Genomic DNA, 22,609 nt, shown 5'->3' on the forward strand with positions numbered 1-22,609 from the left:
GAGCCAATTATAGTTGGTGCTGGGAAACCACAATGAATGAGATTGTGGTTAGAAGTCTTGCAATAATTCTCAAGTTTATTATGCAATAGAATACATCTAAGTTCCTGCCTTAATTGCAGTGTACAAGAAGCAGCATCCCCCTTCTCTTTCAGATGAAGTATGGAGGCTGGAAAAGATTGGCAAAGATGGAGCTTTCCACAGACGTTTGAGCAAGGAAAAAGTCAACTCAGATAAAGATATTCTGACTCTATCTATATCTGAAAAGGTTTCGGAATGTGAGTGCTACTACATTAATTTGTCTTACATGTATAAATGGCTTTACATACATGTCGCTTAAAATGATGAAGCAGCTTTCTTCCATGTTGAATAGTAACAAGGATGACTGTGACAATGATGGACATATTTCCTAATGTTTGTGATCCTTTAGCAGCCTGGTTATTTCATTCACTGGAGTCTTTGAAGCTTGTTAACACCTTTGTCTTTCATGGTGTATGCTTGTTAAAATTTTCCTTCCTTTGATTCCTTTTTGTGTTTTCAAGTTTATTGCTTAACTTAGTGGATTAGCATCTTCTTTGAGCATCCTCTATATTCCCATAGGAGCTCTACAACGGAATTTAGCTTGGTTTGGTTACACTGTGTTGACATCATGGTTCAGAAATTTGATAAATCTTGGATAAAATATTAATGCTCTCTTGTGTTAGAGACAAGAATGACAAATCTTTTTTTCCCTTTTCCTGGGTAATCTTACTGGCTCTTGGGACAGGTATGTCCACCAAAATGTGGGAAGTCAGATAGAATGTGCTCGAACATGCTTACTTGACAAGAAAGTTTACTTGTACTAACCATCTGTATCTGTGCCACTTCAACATACGGTGTGCTGTCAACAGCTTTCTTGCTCATTGTTCCTTGGATAAACCTTAAAGGAGATGGAAGATGCTATTTAGTGTTCTAAGATTGTTCTCTGTAACAAGGATTGTGAACCGAAGAACCATCATATCTTGAAGAGAGAAGTCCTCGCTGCGCTGAGGCAAAAGAATCTGTAGGAAATTGATGCCTGATGGAAAATTGTGTGCAGTAGTAGAGTCAGTACAGTTTATTGTGGATATATGTTTAATTGGTCAGTTAGCGCCAATCATGCTTTCCAGTTTCCTTATACAAAATTCACTCTACCTTTTCTTTTTCAATTTTCAATTTTTGAATCAGAATTTGTCTTTCGGGAATGTGGTACTCGTACATAGTCGTTGGGTCAATCTGATGAAAGTTCGTACATGTTAGGTCGATGTGAAAAGTGACAGCAGCAATCTTTGCTGCATTATTTATTTTGTGCAAGTGCATATTTCCAATAATATCTTGCATTAAATTTCGACGGGCATTATACACACTATTACTAATTAACTGTTGTGAACTTAGAAGAAATTTTATTCTCAGTCTCGGTCTAATCCTGCCTTCAGATGCAGCAGTCACTTTGCTAGAAGGGAAAACAAAATTTACCTTGTTCTAGTAATTAGAAGTAGCTAGCTCGTAACTAATAACGGGGCTGGAAAAGGAAACAATCCACTGATGCATACATAAACAGAGTACCTCAAGGCAACACAGAATAAATGTAAAGATACGATAGTCCGTTATATATATATCTTTCACTCCCAATAGGCAATTAGACAACGTGAATGTACAAAAAAATGAATACATCCTGCAAAATAACTGAAGACTAGAAACCTTAAGTGAACTAGACTAAATCAATCTGTTAGCATATATTTTCAAGTTAATTTTATGAATTAACTACAAATTATGTCACCAAAATCGTCAATATTAATGAGCAGATCATCAGCCCAATCGATCTCCTCGAAGCAGTCAGTGAAATTGCTATTATGTTCTTTTTTGTTGGTCTTCTGAGTCTCGTCCATGATTTTATATTCAGCTTGACAAATTGTTGTTACTTGTGTCGTGTTGTAGTCATCATCAGGTTTGTGCAACATAGCCTCGAAAACTCCCGCAACATCTTGTTCGGTTACCGCAACATCCTTTACCTTTTTCTCTTTTATAATCTTCTTGATTCGGCACACTACAAAATCTTGCTTAGGAATATCGTTTTTCCTGAAGAAATCATCTTCCACGAAGTACTCTCTCATCAACCAACTAGTAGTACTCTTTTGCTTTTTTTCCTTACTAGTATATTTTAAATTTCTCCTAAAGCCCATGACAGTTCCCTTGCGATTGTCGATAGGTATACCACTAGTTTGGCCTGTCCAAGTCCCGTTGGCGCAAGTTCGACGAAACCTTTCATCTGAATTCTTCCGCTTCTTCAACAGTGAAATAAAGTAGCCTACTTTCTCTTCTCCAAGAATCACAGATGGAGGTTGATCTCCATAGATATCGGCAAGCCGAATAGGGCATCGACTCGGTAAAGATTGGCCCCTCAAGAACCTTTTGAGATAGTTGATTAACTCCACTTCAGTTGGGTGAAATCGAACGCCCTTACGAAGCCGTGACATGGTCTTTGATTTTATATTGCGCATTGAAAAACAAAAACAAGAACGAGGCAAGAATCGAAAGAGAAAATCCTTCAATAATCAATGATCTACTAGAACTTGACTCACTCTGAAAAAACAGAGAAGAAAGAATGGGAGTAGTACGCACTATGAAGAACAATTAAGTAACTCTGCCACAGAGGAGAGAGAATTAATCAAGAACAAGTACAAGAAGTAATGTTTGTTGAGGCTCAATTCTGCCACAGAGGAGAGAAAGAATAAATCAAGAACAAGTACAACAAGTAATGTTTGTGAGGTTCTTTATAAAGACGTGAAGTTTCCATAAAACAACTGACGCGGAGTGCTGATTTCAGGAAACATTTATGGAAAGTATAGAACTTGCTGGTTGCAAAGCTGGGTAATTAGGAAAAGCCGGGGAATTCTTGATTTTGGCGGGTCGGCTACACTTGGACTCTAAGTTAATTACTTTCCTTTTTTTTTCTTTTTTTTTTGATAGGTTTCCTTTTTTGCGTTCAGGACTTATTTGTTTTATAACCAACGAGAAAAGGACATAAATGGTCCCTTAACTATGAGAGTAGGTTCAAATGGTCTCCTAACTATGCATTTAATAGTTTTGGTTCTTTAAGTTTATTACAAGTTAATAATAATGGTTCCTTAACTATGAAGGTTGGTTAAAAATAGTCCCTTAAGCATGCACTTAACAGTTTTTGTTCTTTAAGTTCGTCAAAAGTTAACACTTTTAGTCTTCAACAAAATATTCATCGACTCTGTTTGTTAGATTTTACGAGAACTAAGAAAAAAAGGAAAAAAATTAGAGAGAAATTACATTTAAGTGCACACATTACTAAATAAAATGTCCAATACCTCGGTACAAATGCCCAATGAGTCTAAAAACCGGGGAATCGGTCTTTGTGTTTGATTTTGACATTAACAAGCGGGTTTTTTACGGCGGTTTTGTCACGAGATATTTGGTCTTTTTTATAGTAATGTGTACCTCTAAATGTGAGTTATGGCTAATTTTTTTCCTTTTTTTTTCAAGCTCTTACGAGTTCGATAAATATTTTATCGGAGACTAAAAGTGTTTTTTTTTTTTTGCATACTTAAGGGGCTAATTCTAACCTACCCTCATAATTAAGAGATCATTTTTGTTAACTTATGACAAACTTAAAGGACCAAAACTGTTAAGTGCATAGTTAAAGAACTATTTTGAACCTACTCTCATAATTAAGGGACCATTTATGTGCTTCTCTCTATAACCAACTCTTATTAAATAGGAAAATTTCAAATTAATTTCTTTTTAACAGAATAAAATGCAAAATTTGGTTTGCCTTTCATTTGCAAGTTATTTTTCTAATTTAACAATTGTTTAACCGAAGAAAACGAAAATTAATTTGCTTTGCTTTTTCCTCATTTGAACTTATAGTTTACTTTAACTAACATTTCTTCCGGTAGGAAAAAATTAAATTAATATCTCTTCAGCTAAGAAAAGGAAATATACATACACAATTCACATTTTTCTTTTAAATTCGTGAATATATATATAAAAATTAATAAATTATTACATATCTGCAAAGGTCAATACATAAAACTGATGTACTAGATACTCACTTTCAAAAATACTCCTGAAAATAGTAGTAGTATGTTTTTACTAACAAAATATCAGTTATCGAAGGTCATTAAGTCAAATCTTTTTTCCATCAGCTTGGACTTTAGATGAACCATAGTGCCAGCCGTGTTGGTTTACAGATGCTCAACTTACAAAAGAAGATGAATATAATTACATTTTGATAAAAGGAGCTAATTTTTACTTCATAAAAGCACATTCTTTCATATTCATATCCATTCTTTCATCATAGAAGAACCAGCTACAAATCTTACATTTTTTCCAACCCAACAAAAGCACTAACTTTACATTCCCAAAAATACCAACCACCCCAACACCCATCTAAGAACTAGTAAACTGAGAAACAGCCTTACTGCCTTCAGAAACAGCATGTGTAGCCAACACACCAGGCAACACAAGCCTAACAGCAGTCTGAATTTCCTTTAGAAGTAATAGGCTTGTTATTGTACCTAGCCAATCTTGAAGACTCCTGAGCAAGCTTCTCAAATATATCACTGATTAAACTGTTCATCAATGTAACTCTCAACGCTCTTCTTTACCCTCTTCTTCTTCTTGTCAGCTTCTTTCTCCTCTGTTGCTGCTGGCTTTTTCTCTGCTTTTGGTGCCACTGAAAGTGATATTATGAATCAGTAAAAGGGTTTTAGTACAAAGAAAATAAAAGATTTCAAGCGTGTGAATTGATGATTTTGTGCTGGCTGTATAGCACACAAGTACACATTAAGAAAAAAAAAAAAGAGGGAACCACATCAGCCTATTGTCTACTTAGGAAATGTTGCTACTATATATCTTTCTTTGATAAAGATGTTGCTACTATATATCTCAGCACTGCAAATTTACATTGTACAGAAAGGTTGGGTAGAAACACTCAGTTAAAATCATATATATATATATATAAAAGCAGGACACCAGCCCACCTACGTGGCGCCCTAAAAAACCAGAAACCATAATTATCTTTTTCCCTATTTTTTTGGCCTTTTTACTCCTTTTTTTTTTTTTTTGTCCATTTTACGTCCTTAAAAAAAATGCAAAGGACATGTCTTTTGCCAGCTTTTAACCTCTCACTTAGTTATATCTCTCCCCTTTTCCTGTTTCAAAGTAAAACTCCTTTCTCTCCTAATGTCTTTCTCCTTTTCCTCTCTTCCTCCCACACGCCATTTTCCCCTTCATTTTTTTTTTTTTTTTTGTGCTACTCAAGATTGCGTCGTTTAGTTGTTTTTGTTGTCCACTTAATGAATAAAATAACTTTTACTATTTGATACGCTATGAGCTTCTTAATTTTCCAGAAGCCATCAAACATAGATAAATCAACGACTCTGGCTACGGTAACAAGCTTAATGAAGAAATCAGGGCGGGCAATGGACGTGATGGCACCAATCATGGCAGAAACAGAGTGTCTAACTTAAATGTTGACGAGGAATTTGTAGTTCTTCCAAAATAGCAATACCATCAAAGGCATACATCTCATTCCAGGGTTGAGTACTATTCGAAGTCAAAGTAGTCGGGATGGTAGTTAAGGCAGTCATATAACCAAACAAGACAACCTTATAATCGTCAACTATATGAGGAACCAGATGTTTCCACACAGACTGGCCTGTCCCAAACACTTGAACTAGGACTATGGTTCGGTCCGCTATTCCAAAAATCTTCACGTTGTGCGCTTCTTCAACTATTCCCATCTCATGTTTCCTTTAATTTGTGGGAATCAAGCATTTATGTTTTTTTTTTGCCTCTTACGTTCTTTCTGTTGGGGAAGAAAGGGTGCAAGGGAAAGAAAGAAATGTGGACTTCTTACCATTTTTTGTTTGTTTGGGTCTCTGTCTTGAGAGCGAAAGTAAGGATGACTATAACCACATTTTTTGGCGTTTTATTGATGTTTGTTGCAGGTAATTTTTCATTCCTATGCACATTTGGGCATCTGATGGCTAGATTTTAGAAAAGAAAATTTTGATATGACACATATTTAGCTTTTTTCTTGAATAATACATTTTCTCCTCACTTTCAATTTAATTTATATTATAGATCCAAAATTCCTGTAACAAAGAAAAAGAATGTAAAAGGCATTATTAAAGAAAGATTCGCGTCGTGCATTAGAGCAATTAACCCAATGAAGAACAACAGTTTCTTCCATTAGAGAGAAAGAGACTATAAATATCACTTCTTTGTTAAGCTTATCGGGCAACCAAACCGTATCTTGACATTTTTGCAAAAAATGAGAGGTCCTTCTTTTCTCCTCTTACCGGCATGACTCTCTCACATTTCTTTTGCTAGGTTTTATGTTTTGGTATGCTCCTTTGTATATCTCTTTTATCTGTTTCTATCAAAAAATTTGCACAGTTTTGTATTAACTGTTGTATGAGATCTTTATGCATGGGGCCTTAGATTGATATATTCCTAGCTATTTGAGTTCACAATTGTGTAATCGTTGCTTTCATTTTACTTGGAATTGTGAGAAAAACTATGAGGTCCTCGAGATTTGAGAGATATGAAATATAAACAGGACACTTTGATGTTTCTATTTGTTCTAATATGTTGGTAATTTAGAGCCACTCCAAGTGGATTTTGGGAACCAATTTATTTAGTTTCAAAACTATACATGTACAAGTAATTGATTTTTATAGTTTAAGGTAATTCATTATGCAGAGTTTCTCTGCAGGTAAGGAAAAGTGAAAAAAAGATGATATGATTATGTAAAGTTAGTATATGAGAATTATGTTGATAATCAAACCTACAAAAACTCACATTTTGCAAACTCCTTTCACTATTTGCATTACTTCATTTTTCCCCACCTGGTGTTAGATATTCGCATTGTGATCCCGACTAATCCGAGTCCAGCTCAGCACAGTAATACAGTATCAATCATGCATTTTAAATGTTGAATTACCAACAATTTGATTTCTTTGACTCAAAGATATGGAATTATTTTCTACATAGCATTTGCTATGTTTTTAAGCATATGATTGTTTTTGTTCCACTCTGTGTTAAATTGCCCATGTGGAATGTGCTGGAGCTAACTAGAAAAATGGGTATATATGATAGAATTAATTTTTATATGCATTTACAAGAAAAGTTATTTCTATGTCGATTCAATGTATAAGGAAAATATTTGCATAATTTAATCAATATTCACAGAATTAACTTTTATATGTATATACATGAAAAGTTATTCGTGTATGAGTCATGTCGTTTCCAATTGAGAGGACTATTCCTCGAGAGTTCTATCATTATATACTTATAAAAAACATATGAGATGCTTCTATTTGGTAGTTGTTCTTCATTAATTTGTATCATTTCTCTCTCTCTCTCTCTCTCTCTCTCTCTCTCTATATATATATATATATATATTGCATATATTTGTTACTTTCGATTTTTCGTCTGATGTATAGAAGAAGCTTCACGACCGCGCGAAGCGCGGGTGAATTTACTAGTAGAACTGAATAAAATTGAGTAACAAAATCTATTAATATGCATGAATTTCTTATATTATGAGCTACTATATAATAGGAGCACCTTCGGTTCCGAGTATGTAATCCTGTAGTTTCTCTAGTCTATTATAATGATACCAAAGCCTGAAGCTTTAGTTAAGGTTGGATGAAAAAATAGATCTTATATATCCTACAGCATAGATTATCACTATGTCCTTGCATAATCATCCGGTGTTTTAAGTGCGCTCTGTGTTTCACAAAGATTGGCAATTCAAACATTCTAATGAGTCACCATATATCCTACCGCATAGACAAGAATTTGTTGTTGAAAGTAGTAATAAAAGGAAAAGGAAACTCTCGATCTCTGATCCAAGCATAGCAATCCAATGATGCATAAACTGAGTATTTCAGGACAGACTGAAAATAAAAGGCAGCTCTCCCAAGGCAATACAGGCCAACAACCTAAGGTAAGACAAGGGATTGGCTTATCAACACCTTAAAGAAAATGAGAAAGAAATAGCCATTCCAAATAGATGAAGCCATAAATGAAATTTTAAACGTATCAGCAACAATTTTGACTATTATACAGTTACAGACATGAATTGGTGCAGGTTAGTTAATGATTACGAGAAGATGAACACAAGAATTTCCATCTTTGTGTAGAGTTATAGCTCATTGTTGTTACAACCAAAGACTGAAATCACAGAAAAAGAATCCCAAAACGCAAGGAATTCAAAGTCTCAGCGTGTTCAGCTACTAGTTTCTTTGGGACCAAGCAGTTGAAGAGAGCACATATTAAACTTGAGACAGAATTAAATTTCTAATTGAACAGTATCCCCCCCCCCCCCCCCCTTTTCGGCATAAAAACAACATCCTCAAAGTCATTCATCAACTTTAGCAATTACGAACTCATATTTCTAACCTTCATTTTGCCTTCAACAGGAATAAAGGAGGGGAAAAAAGAACCTGTAAACACAGATTTGGTTTTGACCGGATGTCACTGTCCTTTCTGTGTTGCATACATATCAATAATAAGAAGTACAGAATTATCCAGTAGAAGCAAAAATGAAAGCACTCTGAGATCGCTCGATGAAATTGTGCACCTCCATTTGCATGATATACTTTATTTGCAACTTCACCTCCTTCAAGTCATGGACCAAAGTCAGAGCACCCTGCTAAACAACACAAGTCCTTTCAAATGCCAAGTCTCTACGCTCATGAGCTGCTGTATAGAGATAATGACGTGCTTTTTAAGTCATTTCATCTCAAACTCTTCACATTCATCATACTTATCCACGTTTTACCACACTTCAAGATTGAATTTCACGAGAGGCGACAAACAAGCTCACGAGCTGCTGCATAAAGATAATGGCATGCTTTTTTAAGTCATTTTCATCTCAAACTCTTCACGTTACTCATACTTATCCATATCTTTACCACACTCCAAGATTGAATTTCAGGGCAAGTAACAAACTCGTCCCAGATTTATAGCTTTACCGTTTCATTAAGCTTCAGAAGGGCACTTAGTTTGTGTATCATACATACGCTGTTGTGCTCACAATTTAAAATGGCAGGGGAGGCGGCCAGATTTGCTTACCAACCTCAAAATCTCCTTTGCAGAATCTTGATTACCAGTTAGCAAAAGACCATTTAGAACCCGGTTGAAGGTAAATTTTCGAGGAAGAAATCCTCTGTCAACCATTTCTGTCAATAATTTCCCAGCCACTAATAAATCATCTGATTTTTTCCTCACAAACATTGCACTTATCAAGATATTGTATGTATCCAAATTAGGTAAACAATCCCCAGTATTCATCCTCTCAAATACCCTCAGCCCCTTCTCGATTTCCCCTTCATCACAATAGTATCGGATGACAACATTATAAGTCTGAACATTTGGCTCACACCCATCCTCTTGCATCTTATCCACATACTCCATAGCACTGTCCATTTTCCCGACATGGCACAATCCCCTGATAATGGCATTATAAGTTTTGGCATTCGGCAAATAACCTTTCCTCAACATCTCATTGAACACTAAAATAGCATTTTCGACACTATCTTTCTTACACAAAACTTGTATCAAAGCATTATACGTAGCCACAGACGGAAGTACACCAGCCCCCACCATCTCATTAAACACCTTTCGAGCCTTCTCAACATCACCCGCAACACCAAACCCGTGAACAATAGTAGTATAAGTCACAACATCGATATCACATTTCCTCTTCTTCATCTGCAAAAAGAATTCCCAAGCTTCCTTAATCTGTCCCGCTTTAAAAAACCCATTAAGCATTATATTATACGTCGTTATAGTCGGCTCCAAACCTCTCTCCACCATTTCCCTCAAAATTTCCTGTGCTTTCGGCGTCCTCTTAATCAAACAAAAACCATTCGCAAGCGTATTATAACTAATCGTATCAGCTTTAAACCTTCCCCTAAACATCTTAAACAACTTATCAGCCATCTCAGCCCGTTTCGATTTACAAAGTACATCAAGAAACGCATTAAAAGAACTCAAATCCTGAGGACAACCATGTTTATGCATAGACAAGAAAACATTCACAGCTTTATCAGGTTTCCCAGCCGAAACATACCTCTCAGTAATGATACCAAATGTTTTCGGATTCGGGCCGAGTCGCCGGGCTTCCATTCGGGCCACGAGCTTCCAAAGGGCCTTGTAATCACGCATACGAGCAGAGATATCAATAGCATGATCAAAGGCTGTTGATGAGTGGGAATATGAAGGGTGGTGATCGAGGATGTTGAAAAATTGGAGGGCTTTTGGGCCGTGGTTCCATAGACGTTTTAGGACAGTGTGGACGAGGTTTGGTGTCCATTGTGTGAGGGTGTTAAGGGTGTCTTGTAATGATTCTGGGTTTGTTTGAAGTATGATGTTGGAAATTGTGGTGGGGTCCAGTGGTGGTTGTGGCGGCGGTAAAGGTGGTGGAAGAGTGGTGAAGTGGCGGAGGAAGAGGGAAATGGGATTTAGAGGTGCTTTGAGGATTGTACTTTTGTGCAGAGCCGACATTTCACCGTCCTAAGGGGACTGTTGCGCTAAAGACTACATTTAACCAACCCTTTAATTCATGTGTTTGCTAATACATGAAAATAGTGAGTGCCCAACACAAAAGGGTAGTTGCTTGGTGGCATAAGGTCGCGGGATTGAATGTGGGATTACAATTTACAACTGTATATTTCATGTTTGTTAGAATTTTTAAATTTCAGAATTAGTAATTTTAAAATTATTTATGTCACAATTATGTTATTATTTCTTCCCACACTTTATGTGAAATAATTATTCCGGAATTTAATAACGGAAGAGAAAATACTCGTCTAGTCCAAAATATTTTATGTTTTAGGCTTGGCCATATAAATTAAGAGATTCATTTACTCATAAAAATTAAGAGGGATTTTGACTAAAATACGTTGATTATGTACTTCTCAAATGGTTTGAAACAATAACAGGAATTATTTTAGAATGTCTTAAGGGCAAATTTAAAGAAGAAACTAAATGCTTTCTTGATTTAATGAAATATTATTTATTTTGGATCAAATTTTAGAGGCTACAATATCAATTATTTTTGGGCTAAAGCCGATAAATTGAAACCAACAAAACATATCATGATATAGTATCTAAATTTAGTTTGATTTAAATATTTAAAAATCAACTTAGTTAATAATTTGATTTCCTAATAAGTAAAAATCCAGCCAAACCGCACCATAAAAGAATAAGTTATTTGAAGCGGTAACTAATTTGCTTCTCCAAGACCGAATTTAAAATTATTTATTTTCTGTGATTTACGTATATACTTTATTTATTCAGTTACTACAAAACTTTATTTCATTACTTTGATGCAATGATGAATGAAATTACAAAATCTAATTCCATCCAGCGTAGCAGTATCTGGAACTAGAAAGTAGAAAATTTGAAAAAGCACATAACCCGCGCGTTCATCCGGCGACCTAATTCCTCCATTTTACCCTAATTTGCATTCAAATTCTGCCGTCCATTTCATAATTTGTATGTAGAATTCTCACAGATCCATCGAATGGGTATTAAAGACAACTGCAGAAACGAACTCCGAGCCGCCGTCCGTCACCTCACCGACCGCTGCCTCTACTCCGCCTCCAAATGGTACATATCCTCTTTCCCCAACTAAACCCTAAAAAAGTTTTTTTTTTTTTTTAAATCTTGTTTATACCTTAATTGGGATATTTTTTTCATTTGGTTATAGGGCAGCAGAGCAGTTAGTGGGAATTGAGCAAGACCCAGCAAAGTACACCCCATCTCATACAAGATTCCAGCGTGGCAGTTCCAGCATACGTCGCCGTTTCCGTACAGCTACGGAAGCTGCTTTTACTTCTACCCCTGTTGCTGGTGTATCCCACGTGGCAACGCCACCTGTCCTGGAGGATGATAATGAAGTCATTGACAGTGATTTTTACTTGCTTGCTAAGTCTTACTTCGATTGTAGAGAGTATCGTCGGGCAAGTCATGTGCTTCGTGATCAGACTGGAAAGAAAGCTGTGTTTTTGCGCTGTTATGCCCTTTTCTTGGTTTGTTCCTATCAGCTTTTCTTTTATGAAATGTTCCTTTTTTACTTGATTTTTGTTCGCTCCTCGTTCATGGTTTAATCTTTTTTGATTGAAAGAGTTAACCTTGTGCTTGTTTTGCTGTTAATGCGCTTTTGAAGCACATACATTAATGCCGTACAGGTGTATCAATGTTATGAGACCATTTAGCAATGACCTTTATCATTTTGTGAATCTGAATTTGCAGGAAATATGGAGTAGGACCAGATATATGACTTGTAGATGAATTATTAGCAAAGGGAACTTCTATCTGGTTTTAAGTCAAGTATTGGCATCGATGAAACTAATAACGCTATGCTTTGGTACTTGATTTTATCAATGTTTCTTTTTGTTCATCCCTCTTTCATGCTTATCGTTTTTGAGTGAAAGCATTGACCTGGTGTTTGATGTGTTGTTAATGCGCTATTGAAGCACATTAATTTATATTGTCATTGGGGGTGTATCGATGTTATTAGACCAAAAAGCAATGACCTTTATCATTTTGTGAATCTAAATGACTTCTAGATGAATTATTAGCAAAGGGGAACTTCTAACTGGTTTTAAGTTAAGCATTGGCATTGATGAAGCTAATAACGCTATGCAATTGGTACTGATATTATCAAATTTTGTGTAAGTAGTCACCTTTTAGATAATATGTTAATTGTTAAGTAATTCATACCATATGCATGAGGAGATGATGTGGTCATCTATGGTATCTCAATTGTGTCTTTCAACATTTACGGATCCAATTACATTACCGAAGGTATTAAAAGCTCAATCATGTTCCATGTGTATTAAATGACTTTGCAAACAAGAGAACATCATTTTCATCACTCAGAGAAGTCTTATGTCTTTTTATGCCTTATTTGAGTTCTCTAGGTATTCTGTTCTTGAAGATGCGGCTAAGTTTCCTATGATGTGTTACTTAAGGGAGTAGGTAAAGAAATCAACTTTCACCCGAGAGTGATTCTGTTTGGATAGCTTAAGGAAAGTGGTGTCTGTCATCATTATATTTCTTTATTAGTTTCACTTTACTTTGCTTTATCTTTTCCTTAAATAGCCAGGAAAGGTGACAGCTTACAGTGAGCAACTTTAAGGGTTATAATGAAGTTGTGCAGATATAGCAAGAAACTAATATATTTTCCTTAGTATTCTGAAAATGATTGTGCTTTTTGGTCTTGTTGTTTTCTTCAAGGTAGCTTTATTCTTTATGTTATTGTATAAACTGGTCTTCCTCTATTCTGAATTGACCTTCCTTGCGTATCAAAGATGGAACAAGAAAGGGAAATTTACAGTATTTTTCCATGTCTTTTATACTCATTCGAACTGCTTGTCCTTGTGCCGAGGGTCTACTGAAAACAGCCTCTTTACCTCCCAAGGTAGGAGTAAGGTCTGCGTACACTCTACCCTCCCGAGACCCCACTTTGTGGGATTTCAGTGGGTATGTAGTTGAAACAAGAAAAGCAAATAATCTTCTCAGAACAATAAAAATGTAAGAACTTCAGGTAACATTTATTGTGGCTGAGCTTTCTCTCATATATAAAAAGGAGATAATCTTCTCAGAACAGTCAAAAATGTAAGACTTTCGGGTAATATTTATGGTGGTTGAGATTTCTCTCATGGGAAGTGAACACTTGAGAGGAGACTTCTCCGCTTACTATTTTTTGCCGCTAAGTTCTAAGTAACAAACTCAGCTCCATATCTCACTCAAGCGGTCTGTGCATTGAGGTGATTTCTGTTGTTAATAGAAAACAAATAAAAGAAATTTATCTGTTTAAAAATATAGTGAAAGCATGCTAATGCAAGTTATTAATCCCCTAAACATTCATTGTTGCTGCTATTTATGCTGTCTCTAAAAGACCAGATTCTTTTGACATCTTTATTCTAAGGTGCGTTAAACTTTTCATATTACAAGCCTCATATCAATTGGAGTTATATCCTTTTTTCTTTGCCTAACTGAACAAGTGTATAAGTAGGTTGGCATATAGTTTTTTCCTAATGATGGTGGTGTTCGGGTCAACTTATGCGTACCTTGACTATTTCACCGTGTACCTGCTACCTCCCAGTAGCACAAGTACCGGGTAAGCCACGGGTAAGCCAACCAAGCTTAGACCGATGGGAAGAAATTACCTAGTGTTTTTTAATATGGATTTGAGCCTGTCCCCCTTTATTGACCGCTAGGCCACACACTTGGGTAGTTGGTTGCTAGATAGCTAGTGAAGGGTTTAAGCTTCCCTTAAGCAAATGGCACTAAAGATCCAAATATCAAACAGAAAAGTGCAGATTTCCATCCACATGTGATTAAGATCTTTCCTATAAAGATGTATTGTTCATTTGGGATCCCTCGGATCATGGTATTCTTCTCTTTCCAAAATTTGGTTTTGGTTTCTTCATCTTAACGTATTTACAAAGTATAGACACTAATGTCATTGATTCTCTCCTTTCTGTATACTAGTCTTGGCAAGATAATCCTATCAGCGTTTCTCTTTACTTCTACAACTTTATTCTTAAATCATGGTTCTACTATAATCTTCTCCACAATCCTATTTCTTTATATAACCCACCATACATTATTTGTAACTTTTTTTTTTTTTTTTTTTTTTTTTTTTATAAAACTAAACTCAACAGCCTTTTTCCTGCCCACTTAGTCTCTTGTATACACAACAATATTCACTCTATTTCTCTTTAAGCTTAGTTATCTTGTCAGCACCTTTATACACAACTACCTAGTTGAGTCTCCCAGGGTAGCTTCTTCGCCCATTCGTCAAATAAGATATGGAAATTCTTTAATATCACTTCCATGAGTTGATGTACTGGACTAATGCACATGGTGTGGGAATTCTTGCTTATACTCTGTCACACTTGGTCACAATATCCCTGGCTTATTCAACACTAAACTCAGGTGCTGATGTAACATGTTTCCAGGTGGCAATGTCCCAATGAATTCATTATTTAGATGATTATTAATAATTAGATTATCCTTACGCTGGCCGTCAAACTGCTGGCAATACTGTCTCTTCAAGAAGTGATTGTTAAGCTTTCGGGGGTTATATTGCTGTATTATCTGGAGTTTACATATGACTTTTCCTTTGTCTCCTTCTCTTATTCCTTTGGCGTACGTTCGAGGATGAAAAAGAGTTTCCTCTTCTTCTTCACCCCCCACCCTTCTTCTTTTTTTTTTTTTTTAATTTATTTATTTATTTTTTATTTATTTTTGTGGCTTAACTTCAGTTCAGTCCTATCTTTGGAACTGTTGATATTTTTCCTTATTGCTTAGATAGACTTATAATTCACTTGAACTGTTTTGGCATGGACCCTATCACTCTCCACTGAGATTCTCAGGTCGCTAAAAAAGTGGGTTTTTCAACTTAGTAGAAAGTGTAAAAATGTATCATCAACCAAAAGAAGAGAATACATATCAGAATAGTGTAGGTACATTGAATTTATTTTTCAGTTCCCGTAGTATGTTACTCCTTCCATGTCATGTCATTATCTATCTTTTGTTCGTTCCTCGAATGATTGACCTTCCCCCCCATTTTTTTTTTTTTTTCTTCTTCTTCTTCTTCTTTTTTATAAGGAAATGGGTGACCTTCTCATAAAATGTACCATTCAGGATTGACACTAGTGTAAAGTACTCTTTTCAATCAACTAAGATCTGAATGAATTTTCAACTGATTAAACCGTGTCATAGGACCTGAAGCAAAAGGGAGCAATTCTATGACACACTTTAACTGATTCAGATAAATTATCTTAAGCCTTTTGCCTTAAACTCCAGCTCTAACCAAACTTGGTCACATAAAACAGGCAAAGGGAGAGCCATGAGTGGTTGGTTCTTGTTGTGTGCATTAGCGGGGAGATGAGGATATACAAGCATCAGATCTTTTTTTCTTTTTGGTTATCAGTGAGTAGCTTTGCTGATTTGCCCCTTCCTAATTTTGTTATGCTCTCTAGAATAGTAAAATGTCATTGAAGGAGAATATATGAGAAATTTTAGCTCCTTTTTGTTCTCAAACAAATAAATATTAAATGTACTTCCATAAAAGAAAATATAAAGTCAACTAGCTTTATTTCATATGTTAATATTAAATTATACCCAATAAGCTTGGTGATAGATACTTATTTTTTGCTTCTTTATTGCTTGTTAAGGCTGGTGAAAAGCGAAAAGAAGAAGAGATGATAGAACTCGAGGGACCGTTAGGCAAGAGTGATATTGTGAACCACGAACTGGTTTCTATTGAGCGGGAGTTGTCTGCTCTTCGAAAAATTGGAAATATTGATTCCTTTTGCCTTTACTTGTATGGTCTTGTTCTTAAGCAGAAAGGCAGTGACAATCGTGCTAGGACAGTTCTTGTTGAGTCAGTAAACAGCTACCCCTGGAACTGGAGTGCTTGGTCTGAGCTGCAGTCGTTATGCACCACTGCTGAAACATTGAACAGTTTAAGCCTTAATAACCACTGGATGAAAGACTTCTTCCTAGCCTATGCTTACCAAGAGCTTCGTATGCACTCTGAATCATTGGTTAAATATGAAAATTTGCAAGGGACTTTCAGTTTTAGCAATTATATCCAGGCCCAGATTGCTAAAGCTCAGTACAGTCTTAGAGAATTTGAACAAGTAGAAGTCATATTTGAGGAACTTCTAAGAAATGACCCTTATAGAATTGAAGATATGGATATGTATTCCAATGTGCTGTATGCAAAGGAATGTTTTTCAGCCTTAAGTTATCTTGCACATAGGGTATTTTTGACAGATAAATACAGGCCAGAGTCTTGTTGCATTATTGGGAATTATTACAGTTTGAAGGGGCAGCATGAGAAATCTGTAATGTATTTTCGGAGGGCTCTTAAATTGAATAAAAATTATTTATCAGCTTGGACACTTATGGGTCATGAGTATGTAGAGATGAAAAACACTCCAGCAGCAGTTGATGCCTATAGGCGGGCTGTGGACATAAATCCATGTGATTATCGAGCCTGGTATGGGTTAGGCCAAGCGTATGAGATGATGGGGATGCCATTTTATGCTCTTCATTATTTTAAAAAGTCAGTGTTCTTGCAGCCAAGTGATTCTCGATTATGGATTGCAATGGCCCAGTGTTTTGAAACAGATCAGCTTCATATGCTTGAGGAGGCAATCAAATGTTACAGAAGGGCTGCAAATTGTAATGACAGAGAAGCGATTGCACTTCACCAGCTAGCAAAACTGCATGCTGAACTTGGTCGTTCCGAAGAGGCAGCATTTTACTACAAGCAAGATTTGGAGATTATGGAAGCTGAAGAACGGGAAGGTCCTAACCTAGTTGAAGCTTTAATGTTTCTTGCCAGATATTATAAAGCTCAAAAGAGATTTGAAGATGCAGAGGTTTATTGCACCCGCCTTCTTGATTATTCTGGCCCCGTAAGTTTTATCTCCTGTTATTAAGTACTTAAGTGTCAATTTCTCAATGATAAGTTAACATATGTTCTCTTAATCATTCTCGAAATCAGCTATTTGAGCAGCTTCCCTCCCTCGCTTTGTTTGGTCATTAATGCAGGAGAAGGAAACAGCGAAGACTCTACTTAGAGGAATAAGATATGAAATGGATGTTGAGCATCTTCCACCCTGATAAGTTTCTTTTTCCTTCACAAATCCGTGTATGAATTCTGAGGCACCAACTGAACAAACAACTGAGATGCTTGGACAATTCAAGTGGAACAGCCAAAAAGTTGAGAATCGAAGTGGCAGAAGAGTTGTTCACGACAGTTAGAATCTTCGTTATATGTAATCTAGTTGGCTTGTGTATTTCATTATCCAAGAAATGTCTCTGGTGTTTGAGATATTTTCCTTGTTTGGAATGCCGGGAGAAGGGTTTATGGTCAAACGAATGCAACTAATTTATTTTAGTTATTACATATAAATTATTTATTACCAATGCAACTAATTTATTTTACTTTTTACATATGGTTATGTTTTCCAGATTATTTCAAGGACCACACTTTTGTCTCATTTTATAAAATTGTTAGTATCTTCTCCTTCAACTAATCATTGTACCTCGAGTTTCATTCAGAAAAACCATTTGAACATATGACGTATCAGTCTTAATACAAACTGCCACAGGGAAGTCATCAACATATTTCTCACACACACACACACATACTGCAATGCATCCAGCACAGCTGATTAGAATCATGATCACATTACATTACAAATCACCATGATAAGGGTGAAATTTAATAACTTAATTCTAACCCTGTTACAGGGTGATTAATTCTCTTGAGGGTCACTGAAGAACCTATTGAGGTTAGGGAAAATTTCTGGCGACCTACTACGAGCAAACTTTCTAACGGCATGTTCAGCATATTTTTCTCCCTCTTCAAAGTTCTCCAGAATGCCAGCAGCTCTTTTCTCCTTGTTTACCCTGCTCCAATTTTATTAAACAAGAAAAATGGTAAGTTCTTGTCCAGTGTCAAAACCAGTATATATAAATGTTGCTGCAAATATTCGATACATGAAGATACTAGAGTACTTGTTTATTTAAGTAATGCTAAAGCTAGAATGATATCAAGCAATTTGCTTCTCTGTAATACAAAAGCTTAGAATGATATCCAAAAAGAGAAAATGCCATAAATAGAGAGGAAGGGAATATTATCTCATTACTTGCCTTTTATTTGCTTGTTTCTTTTATTGCAACCCTTATAGTGGGGAAGAGAACTTGATCCTTCAGTCTTTGTATAATTTAAGAGATCATATAACTTGGTGTAACAAATTTACGTTGCTTCTAAACATTAACTTCAATCGCTATAACTGAATGCTGATATGATTATCAATAACAAATATTTAATTGAAATCACAACATTCTTGTTCTTATTTTCATTAAGTAGAAGTTTGGTAAAAAAAATTGTAAATGAAACTGAAAAAGGGTATTTGGAAGTTGAAATTCTGTTTGGACATGAATTTCACTCAGAACAAAATTAAAGTTTTGCAGGCAAAACCATTACTATTTCATTTGAAATGCTACTCAAAACTATTTTTCAAACTAAAAATTCTCTATTTAAAGTTTGAAGTTGAAATAATAGACCAGATTGACAAATAAATACTTTTTTTCTAAATGATCCCCAAATATTATTCCAAGTATTTGAAATCATATCTATGACAGGGAAAAAAGGAGACCCAAGGTATGCAAAGGGTAATTAGTAGGAAAAAAGGAACTATTTGAGAGAAACATGCTAGTATTTCCAAGCCGAAAACAGATAGTACTAAAAACAGTACTGTAGCATGTACTAAAATCATAGTACTAAGAAATAAATAACCAAAAATAAGCATGTATTCGAGGGACAAATCAAACCTGACTTCAGGGTTGATACGCATATTACGAACCAACTGAAGTCCACAGATTCCGATCGCAACACCAACAGCAGCAAAAAGTGGATATACCTACTCGATCAAAGGAGTATTTATTTAGTGGTTTTGAAGAAAAAAAAAAAAAAACAAGTAGAGATAAAAGTGAAGCATAAAATATACCTCGGGCCTAAGCCAGCGATTAGTAGCCATAAAAGAAGCTGTTTGATTACAGAATCACAGAGAGACCAGAGGATAGAGATGAGATGATATTTGGGAATAGGGAGTAGTATTTTGTACAAATGATGGAGGAAATGGCAATAAATTAGTTTATCTTGTCTTGTTTTAGGAATTGGCCAAGTTGATGTTGATTGGATGGTGGTTCTGACATTATCATTGTCTTACTCCCAATAACTGAAAGCCACGTTTCAAAACTCGACAAAGACAATTTTAAAACTCACCAACGACCAGAGCCTCTCATCGATTAATACTGGATCAATTACAGTCAAAAGGCCCAGAAATTAAAGTTTGGGTTATACATATCCAAGTCCAGTGGACAGGTTATGCTATAGCCCACGAGTAGGTTAGTATGCCTTGGGTAATTGCATACCGAAGCCATTGTTATTACTAATGCACATGCTGCCAAAAGAAATCTTCATCACCGCATGCACGTATTTGTTTGGTTATACAGATTAAGCAAATGTAACAAATAATAATCCAATCATGTTTTGAGCACGTCAAGTGAAGTATCAGTTACAAAGCTAGACTGGATGTTTTAGTGAAAGAAATTGCAAGTGTTAGCACATTTGGCTGCGCGAGAGTGTCAAAAGCGCTTGCTTTGGATTACCTTGCACCAACGTTACGAAATCGGTGGGAAATTTAATTGGGAAACTTACATAAATAACTACCTTTTGGGAGCAATTAACCATTCATAACTATATTTTTCATATTTACAATTTGTAGCTAAATTAGGCATTTTCGTTGTATGTGATGTATTCCAGTGTATTCAATACACGAAGCTAAGCAAAATATGTAAGAAAATAATGTGGTTGGCTAGGTTCAACTCCAGGTGGGCACCAATAAGCCGCCAATAACCACCCAATGCACCGCACTTTGATGTATTTTGGTATAGTATGAATGGTAATTTACAAAATGTTGTAGCCTACTAAATATAAATAAATTAAAAGACAGTTATTATCAATAATTATCTCTTAGAGATAGCTATGCCAAGTAATTACCCTATAATTTGATCTCTTTCTTTCATTTATTTTCCAAGTGCCATTCCATCTCTCTTTTCTCTCCTCTTACCATTACAAGAGTTTCTAGTACCATCATTCCAATGCTTCTTCATACTTTTTTAGGATGTTTATGGATGTAAAAAAAAAAATCTATTTTCTGAAAGAAAAAATAGAATATTTAATAAAAACTAGCAGCTGATTTGGTGGTAAATATATGGGAAAAAGAGCGAAGTGGGTGAGAAGCTAGAATTGGATTAGAGAACAATAATTAAGTCTTACCAACGTGGGAATTAAGAGGAATGAATAATCATCACAATCATTAGAAGTTACACCCTTTCCACTCTATTTGCTTAATTTTAGGGCTGATTTATTTGCAATATCCCTGTTTTAATGGGACATGATTGGGTTGGCGGGAGGGGGGGGGGGGGGGGGGGACGGTTTACAAGCTTTTAATTGCCATAAGTGATATTTTGAAAACATATATCATCCCATGTATTTTGAACTTGAACGTCTCTCTGAGGGAAACTTGCTAGGTGCGCTTTTAAATTCAAATTCCACTGGCTATATTAATATTTCAGATTTTTGATTCAACTCCATCGACAGCCATGACTCGCATTTAGGAATACTCTATACCTTCATCACATTTAAGATTATTTTAACTTTTTAAATCTAGACAGTAAAGTTAAATATGCTCACTTATCAAGATAACCACATCCATATATGTAAAAAGATAAAAAGACGAGTTGCGATAAACATCATCTCTATTGATAAGCTACTGGTAGTAACAGAGTTTTAAACTACCAACGTCTCTGAGAGAGATCTTGCTAGGTAAGGATTCTAATAGAAAACGGAAATTAAATATGAAACTGCAACTGAAAATTTCAATTTATTCATCATAACCATACGTTTCATTAGCTAAAATGATGCAGCGGCTATATCCTTCATATTGAAAGAAAGGAAATAATTATATTAATTAGAAAAAAAATGAGAAACTAATATGGCAAAAAAGATAAATGTCTTTTCAAACCTAAAAGAAGTGCCACATCCAGCTCTATAAGTAGAAGATTTACGGTGGATATGAGTATTCAGAGTTGCCCCTTCTTAACTCAAAATTTATGTTAAAAAAAAAAAATGAAGCCTTTCAGCAATTTTGTTCCCGCATTTGATGATATGCCACCTATAGGTATTGTGGATTATGGTATGGCGGGGCCAGAGTATAACTACAACCCAAACTCACGCCGCAAGCATTGTTACTCTTTGGATACGTGAAGTCGATTGCAATGCTCGAACGTCTAACTGTTGGCTTTGATATCAAGCGGCGACCAACAAAATCCGGTTGCAACTCTGCAGCTTTGCGTTGGTCGTCGATGCCTCATCTTTCAACTTCTTTACAGCCCGATTCCTTGGTTAGTTTTCTTCGAAATCCCAAATATACATTTGTTGGGGTTGGAATTAAGAATGACGTTGAGATATTGGAGAAGGATCACGGGTTAAGTATGGTCAATGTGGTTGATTTAAGAGGCTTGGCGGCTTTTAAGTATGGCAAGACGGACCTGAGGAATGCTGGTTTCAAGGAGCTGTGCAAAGTTGTTCTTTGGGAAGAGTATGAAAAGCCCAAACACATTACTATGGGAAATTGGGATAACGAGGAGCTAGACTATGATCAAGTTAAGTATGCTTGTGTTGATGCTTATGTTTCTACAAGATTGGAAAAGAGTTGAAAGCAGGTTCTCCGCGTTTAATCATCATCTATTACGAAAAGAGGGAAATTCAAATCTGATTTTAGGTTTATCTGTATTTTCTTATTTACATTTTAGTGTCTATCGTTTAGTTAAGTTATTTTTCAGTATTTGCAATTAATTCCGAGAGTGTGTTACTCAATAAGACACGTATCCAAGTGAGAGTGGGCCAAGTGTTTAGCCGTTAGATTTCATTCCCCGTATT

General features: G+C 35.7%; 5 protein-coding genes across 5 annotated transcripts; 2 read left to right on the forward strand and 3 right to left on the reverse strand.

Annotated features, from left to right (window-relative positions):
• Positions 1-1,569: 1,569 nt before the first annotated feature.
• On the reverse strand, positions 1,570-2,957 carry LOC132055862 (NAC domain-containing protein 78-like). Its single transcript, XM_059447865.1, has one exon. It carries the CDS (start codon positions 2,514-2,516, stop codon positions 1,776-1,778), a length of 741 nt encoding a protein of 246 aa, XP_059303848.1. The 5' UTR covers positions 2,517-2,957; the 3' UTR covers positions 1,570-1,775.
• Positions 2,958-4,197: 1,240 nt separating this feature from the next.
• LOC132055863 (pentatricopeptide repeat-containing protein At1g74900, mitochondrial) lies at positions 4,198-10,646 on the reverse strand. The gene is made up of 2 exons (XM_059447866.1): positions 8,502-10,646; positions 4,198-4,720 (listed from the first exon to the last, which is right to left on the reverse strand). The coding sequence occupies exon 1, from the start codon at positions 10,564-10,566 to the stop codon at positions 9,091-9,093; it is 1,476 nt and encodes a 491-aa protein (XP_059303849.1). The 5' UTR covers positions 10,567-10,646; the 3' UTR covers positions 4,198-4,720; positions 8,502-9,090.
• A 710-nt stretch (positions 10,647-11,356) lies between these two features.
• Positions 11,357-18,070, forward strand: LOC132055864 (anaphase-promoting complex subunit 8). The gene is made up of 4 exons (XM_059447868.1): positions 11,357-11,673; positions 11,774-12,095; positions 16,257-17,507; positions 17,644-18,070. The coding sequence occupies exons 1-4, from the start codon at positions 11,588-11,590 to the stop codon at positions 17,713-17,715; spliced, it is 1,731 nt and encodes a 576-aa protein (XP_059303851.1). The 5' UTR covers positions 11,357-11,587; the 3' UTR covers positions 17,716-18,070.
• A 52-nt stretch (positions 18,071-18,122) lies between these two features.
• Positions 18,123-19,755, reverse strand: LOC132055865 (uncharacterized). The gene is made up of 3 exons (XM_059447869.1): positions 19,611-19,755; positions 19,435-19,523; positions 18,123-18,507 (listed from the first exon to the last, which is right to left on the reverse strand). Exons 1-3 carry the CDS (start codon positions 19,638-19,640, stop codon positions 18,354-18,356), a joined length of 273 nt encoding a protein of 90 aa, XP_059303852.1. The 5' UTR covers positions 19,641-19,755; the 3' UTR covers positions 18,123-18,353.
• Positions 19,756-21,945: 2,190 nt separating this feature from the next.
• LOC132057536 (uncharacterized) lies at positions 21,946-22,386 on the forward strand. The gene has a single exon (XM_059450175.1). It carries the CDS (start codon positions 21,946-21,948, stop codon positions 22,384-22,386), a length of 441 nt encoding a protein of 146 aa, XP_059306158.1.
• Positions 22,387-22,609: the final 223 nt, after the last annotated feature.

Source organism: Lycium ferocissimum, chromosome 5 (genome assembly GCF_029784015.1).
Source record: "Lycium ferocissimum isolate CSIRO_LF1 chromosome 5, AGI_CSIRO_Lferr_CH_V1, whole genome shotgun sequence".
NCBI lineage: Eukaryota > Viridiplantae > Streptophyta > Magnoliopsida > Solanales > Solanaceae > Lycium > Lycium ferocissimum.

Coding starts and splice junctions, on each gene's coding strand:
- LOC132055863 (XM_059447866.1), bottom strand. CDS start 10,566: ATGTCGGCTCTGCACAAAAGTACAATCCTCAAAGCACCTCTAAATCCC.
- LOC132057536 (XM_059450175.1), top strand. CDS start 21,946: ATGCTCGAACGTCTAACTGTTGGCTTTGATATCAAGCGGCGACCAACA.
- LOC132055864 (XM_059447868.1), top strand. CDS start 11,588: ATGGGTATTAAAGACAACTGCAGAAACGAACTCCGAGCCGCCGTCCGT. Junction 11,674..11,773: donor CTCTACTCCGCCTCCAAATG/GTACATATCCTC, acceptor ATTTGGTTATAG/GGCAGCAGAGCAGTTAGTGG. Junction 17,508..17,643: donor TTCTTGATTATTCTGGCCCC/GTAAGTTTTATC, acceptor TCATTAATGCAG/GAGAAGGAAACAGCGAAGAC.
- LOC132055862 (XM_059447865.1), bottom strand. CDS start 2,516: ATGCGCAATATAAAATCAAAGACCATGTCACGGCTTCGTAAGGGCGTT.
- LOC132055865 (XM_059447869.1), bottom strand. CDS start 19,640: ATGGCTACTAATCGCTGGCTTAGGCCCGAG. Junction 19,524..19,610: donor ATCGCTGGCTTAGGCCCGAG/GTATATTTTATG, acceptor TTGATCGAGTAG/GTATATCCACTTTTTGCTGC. Junction 18,508..19,434: donor CGTATCAACCCTGAAGTCAG/GTTTGATTTGTC, acceptor AAATTGGAGCAG/GGTAAACAAGGAGAAAAGAG.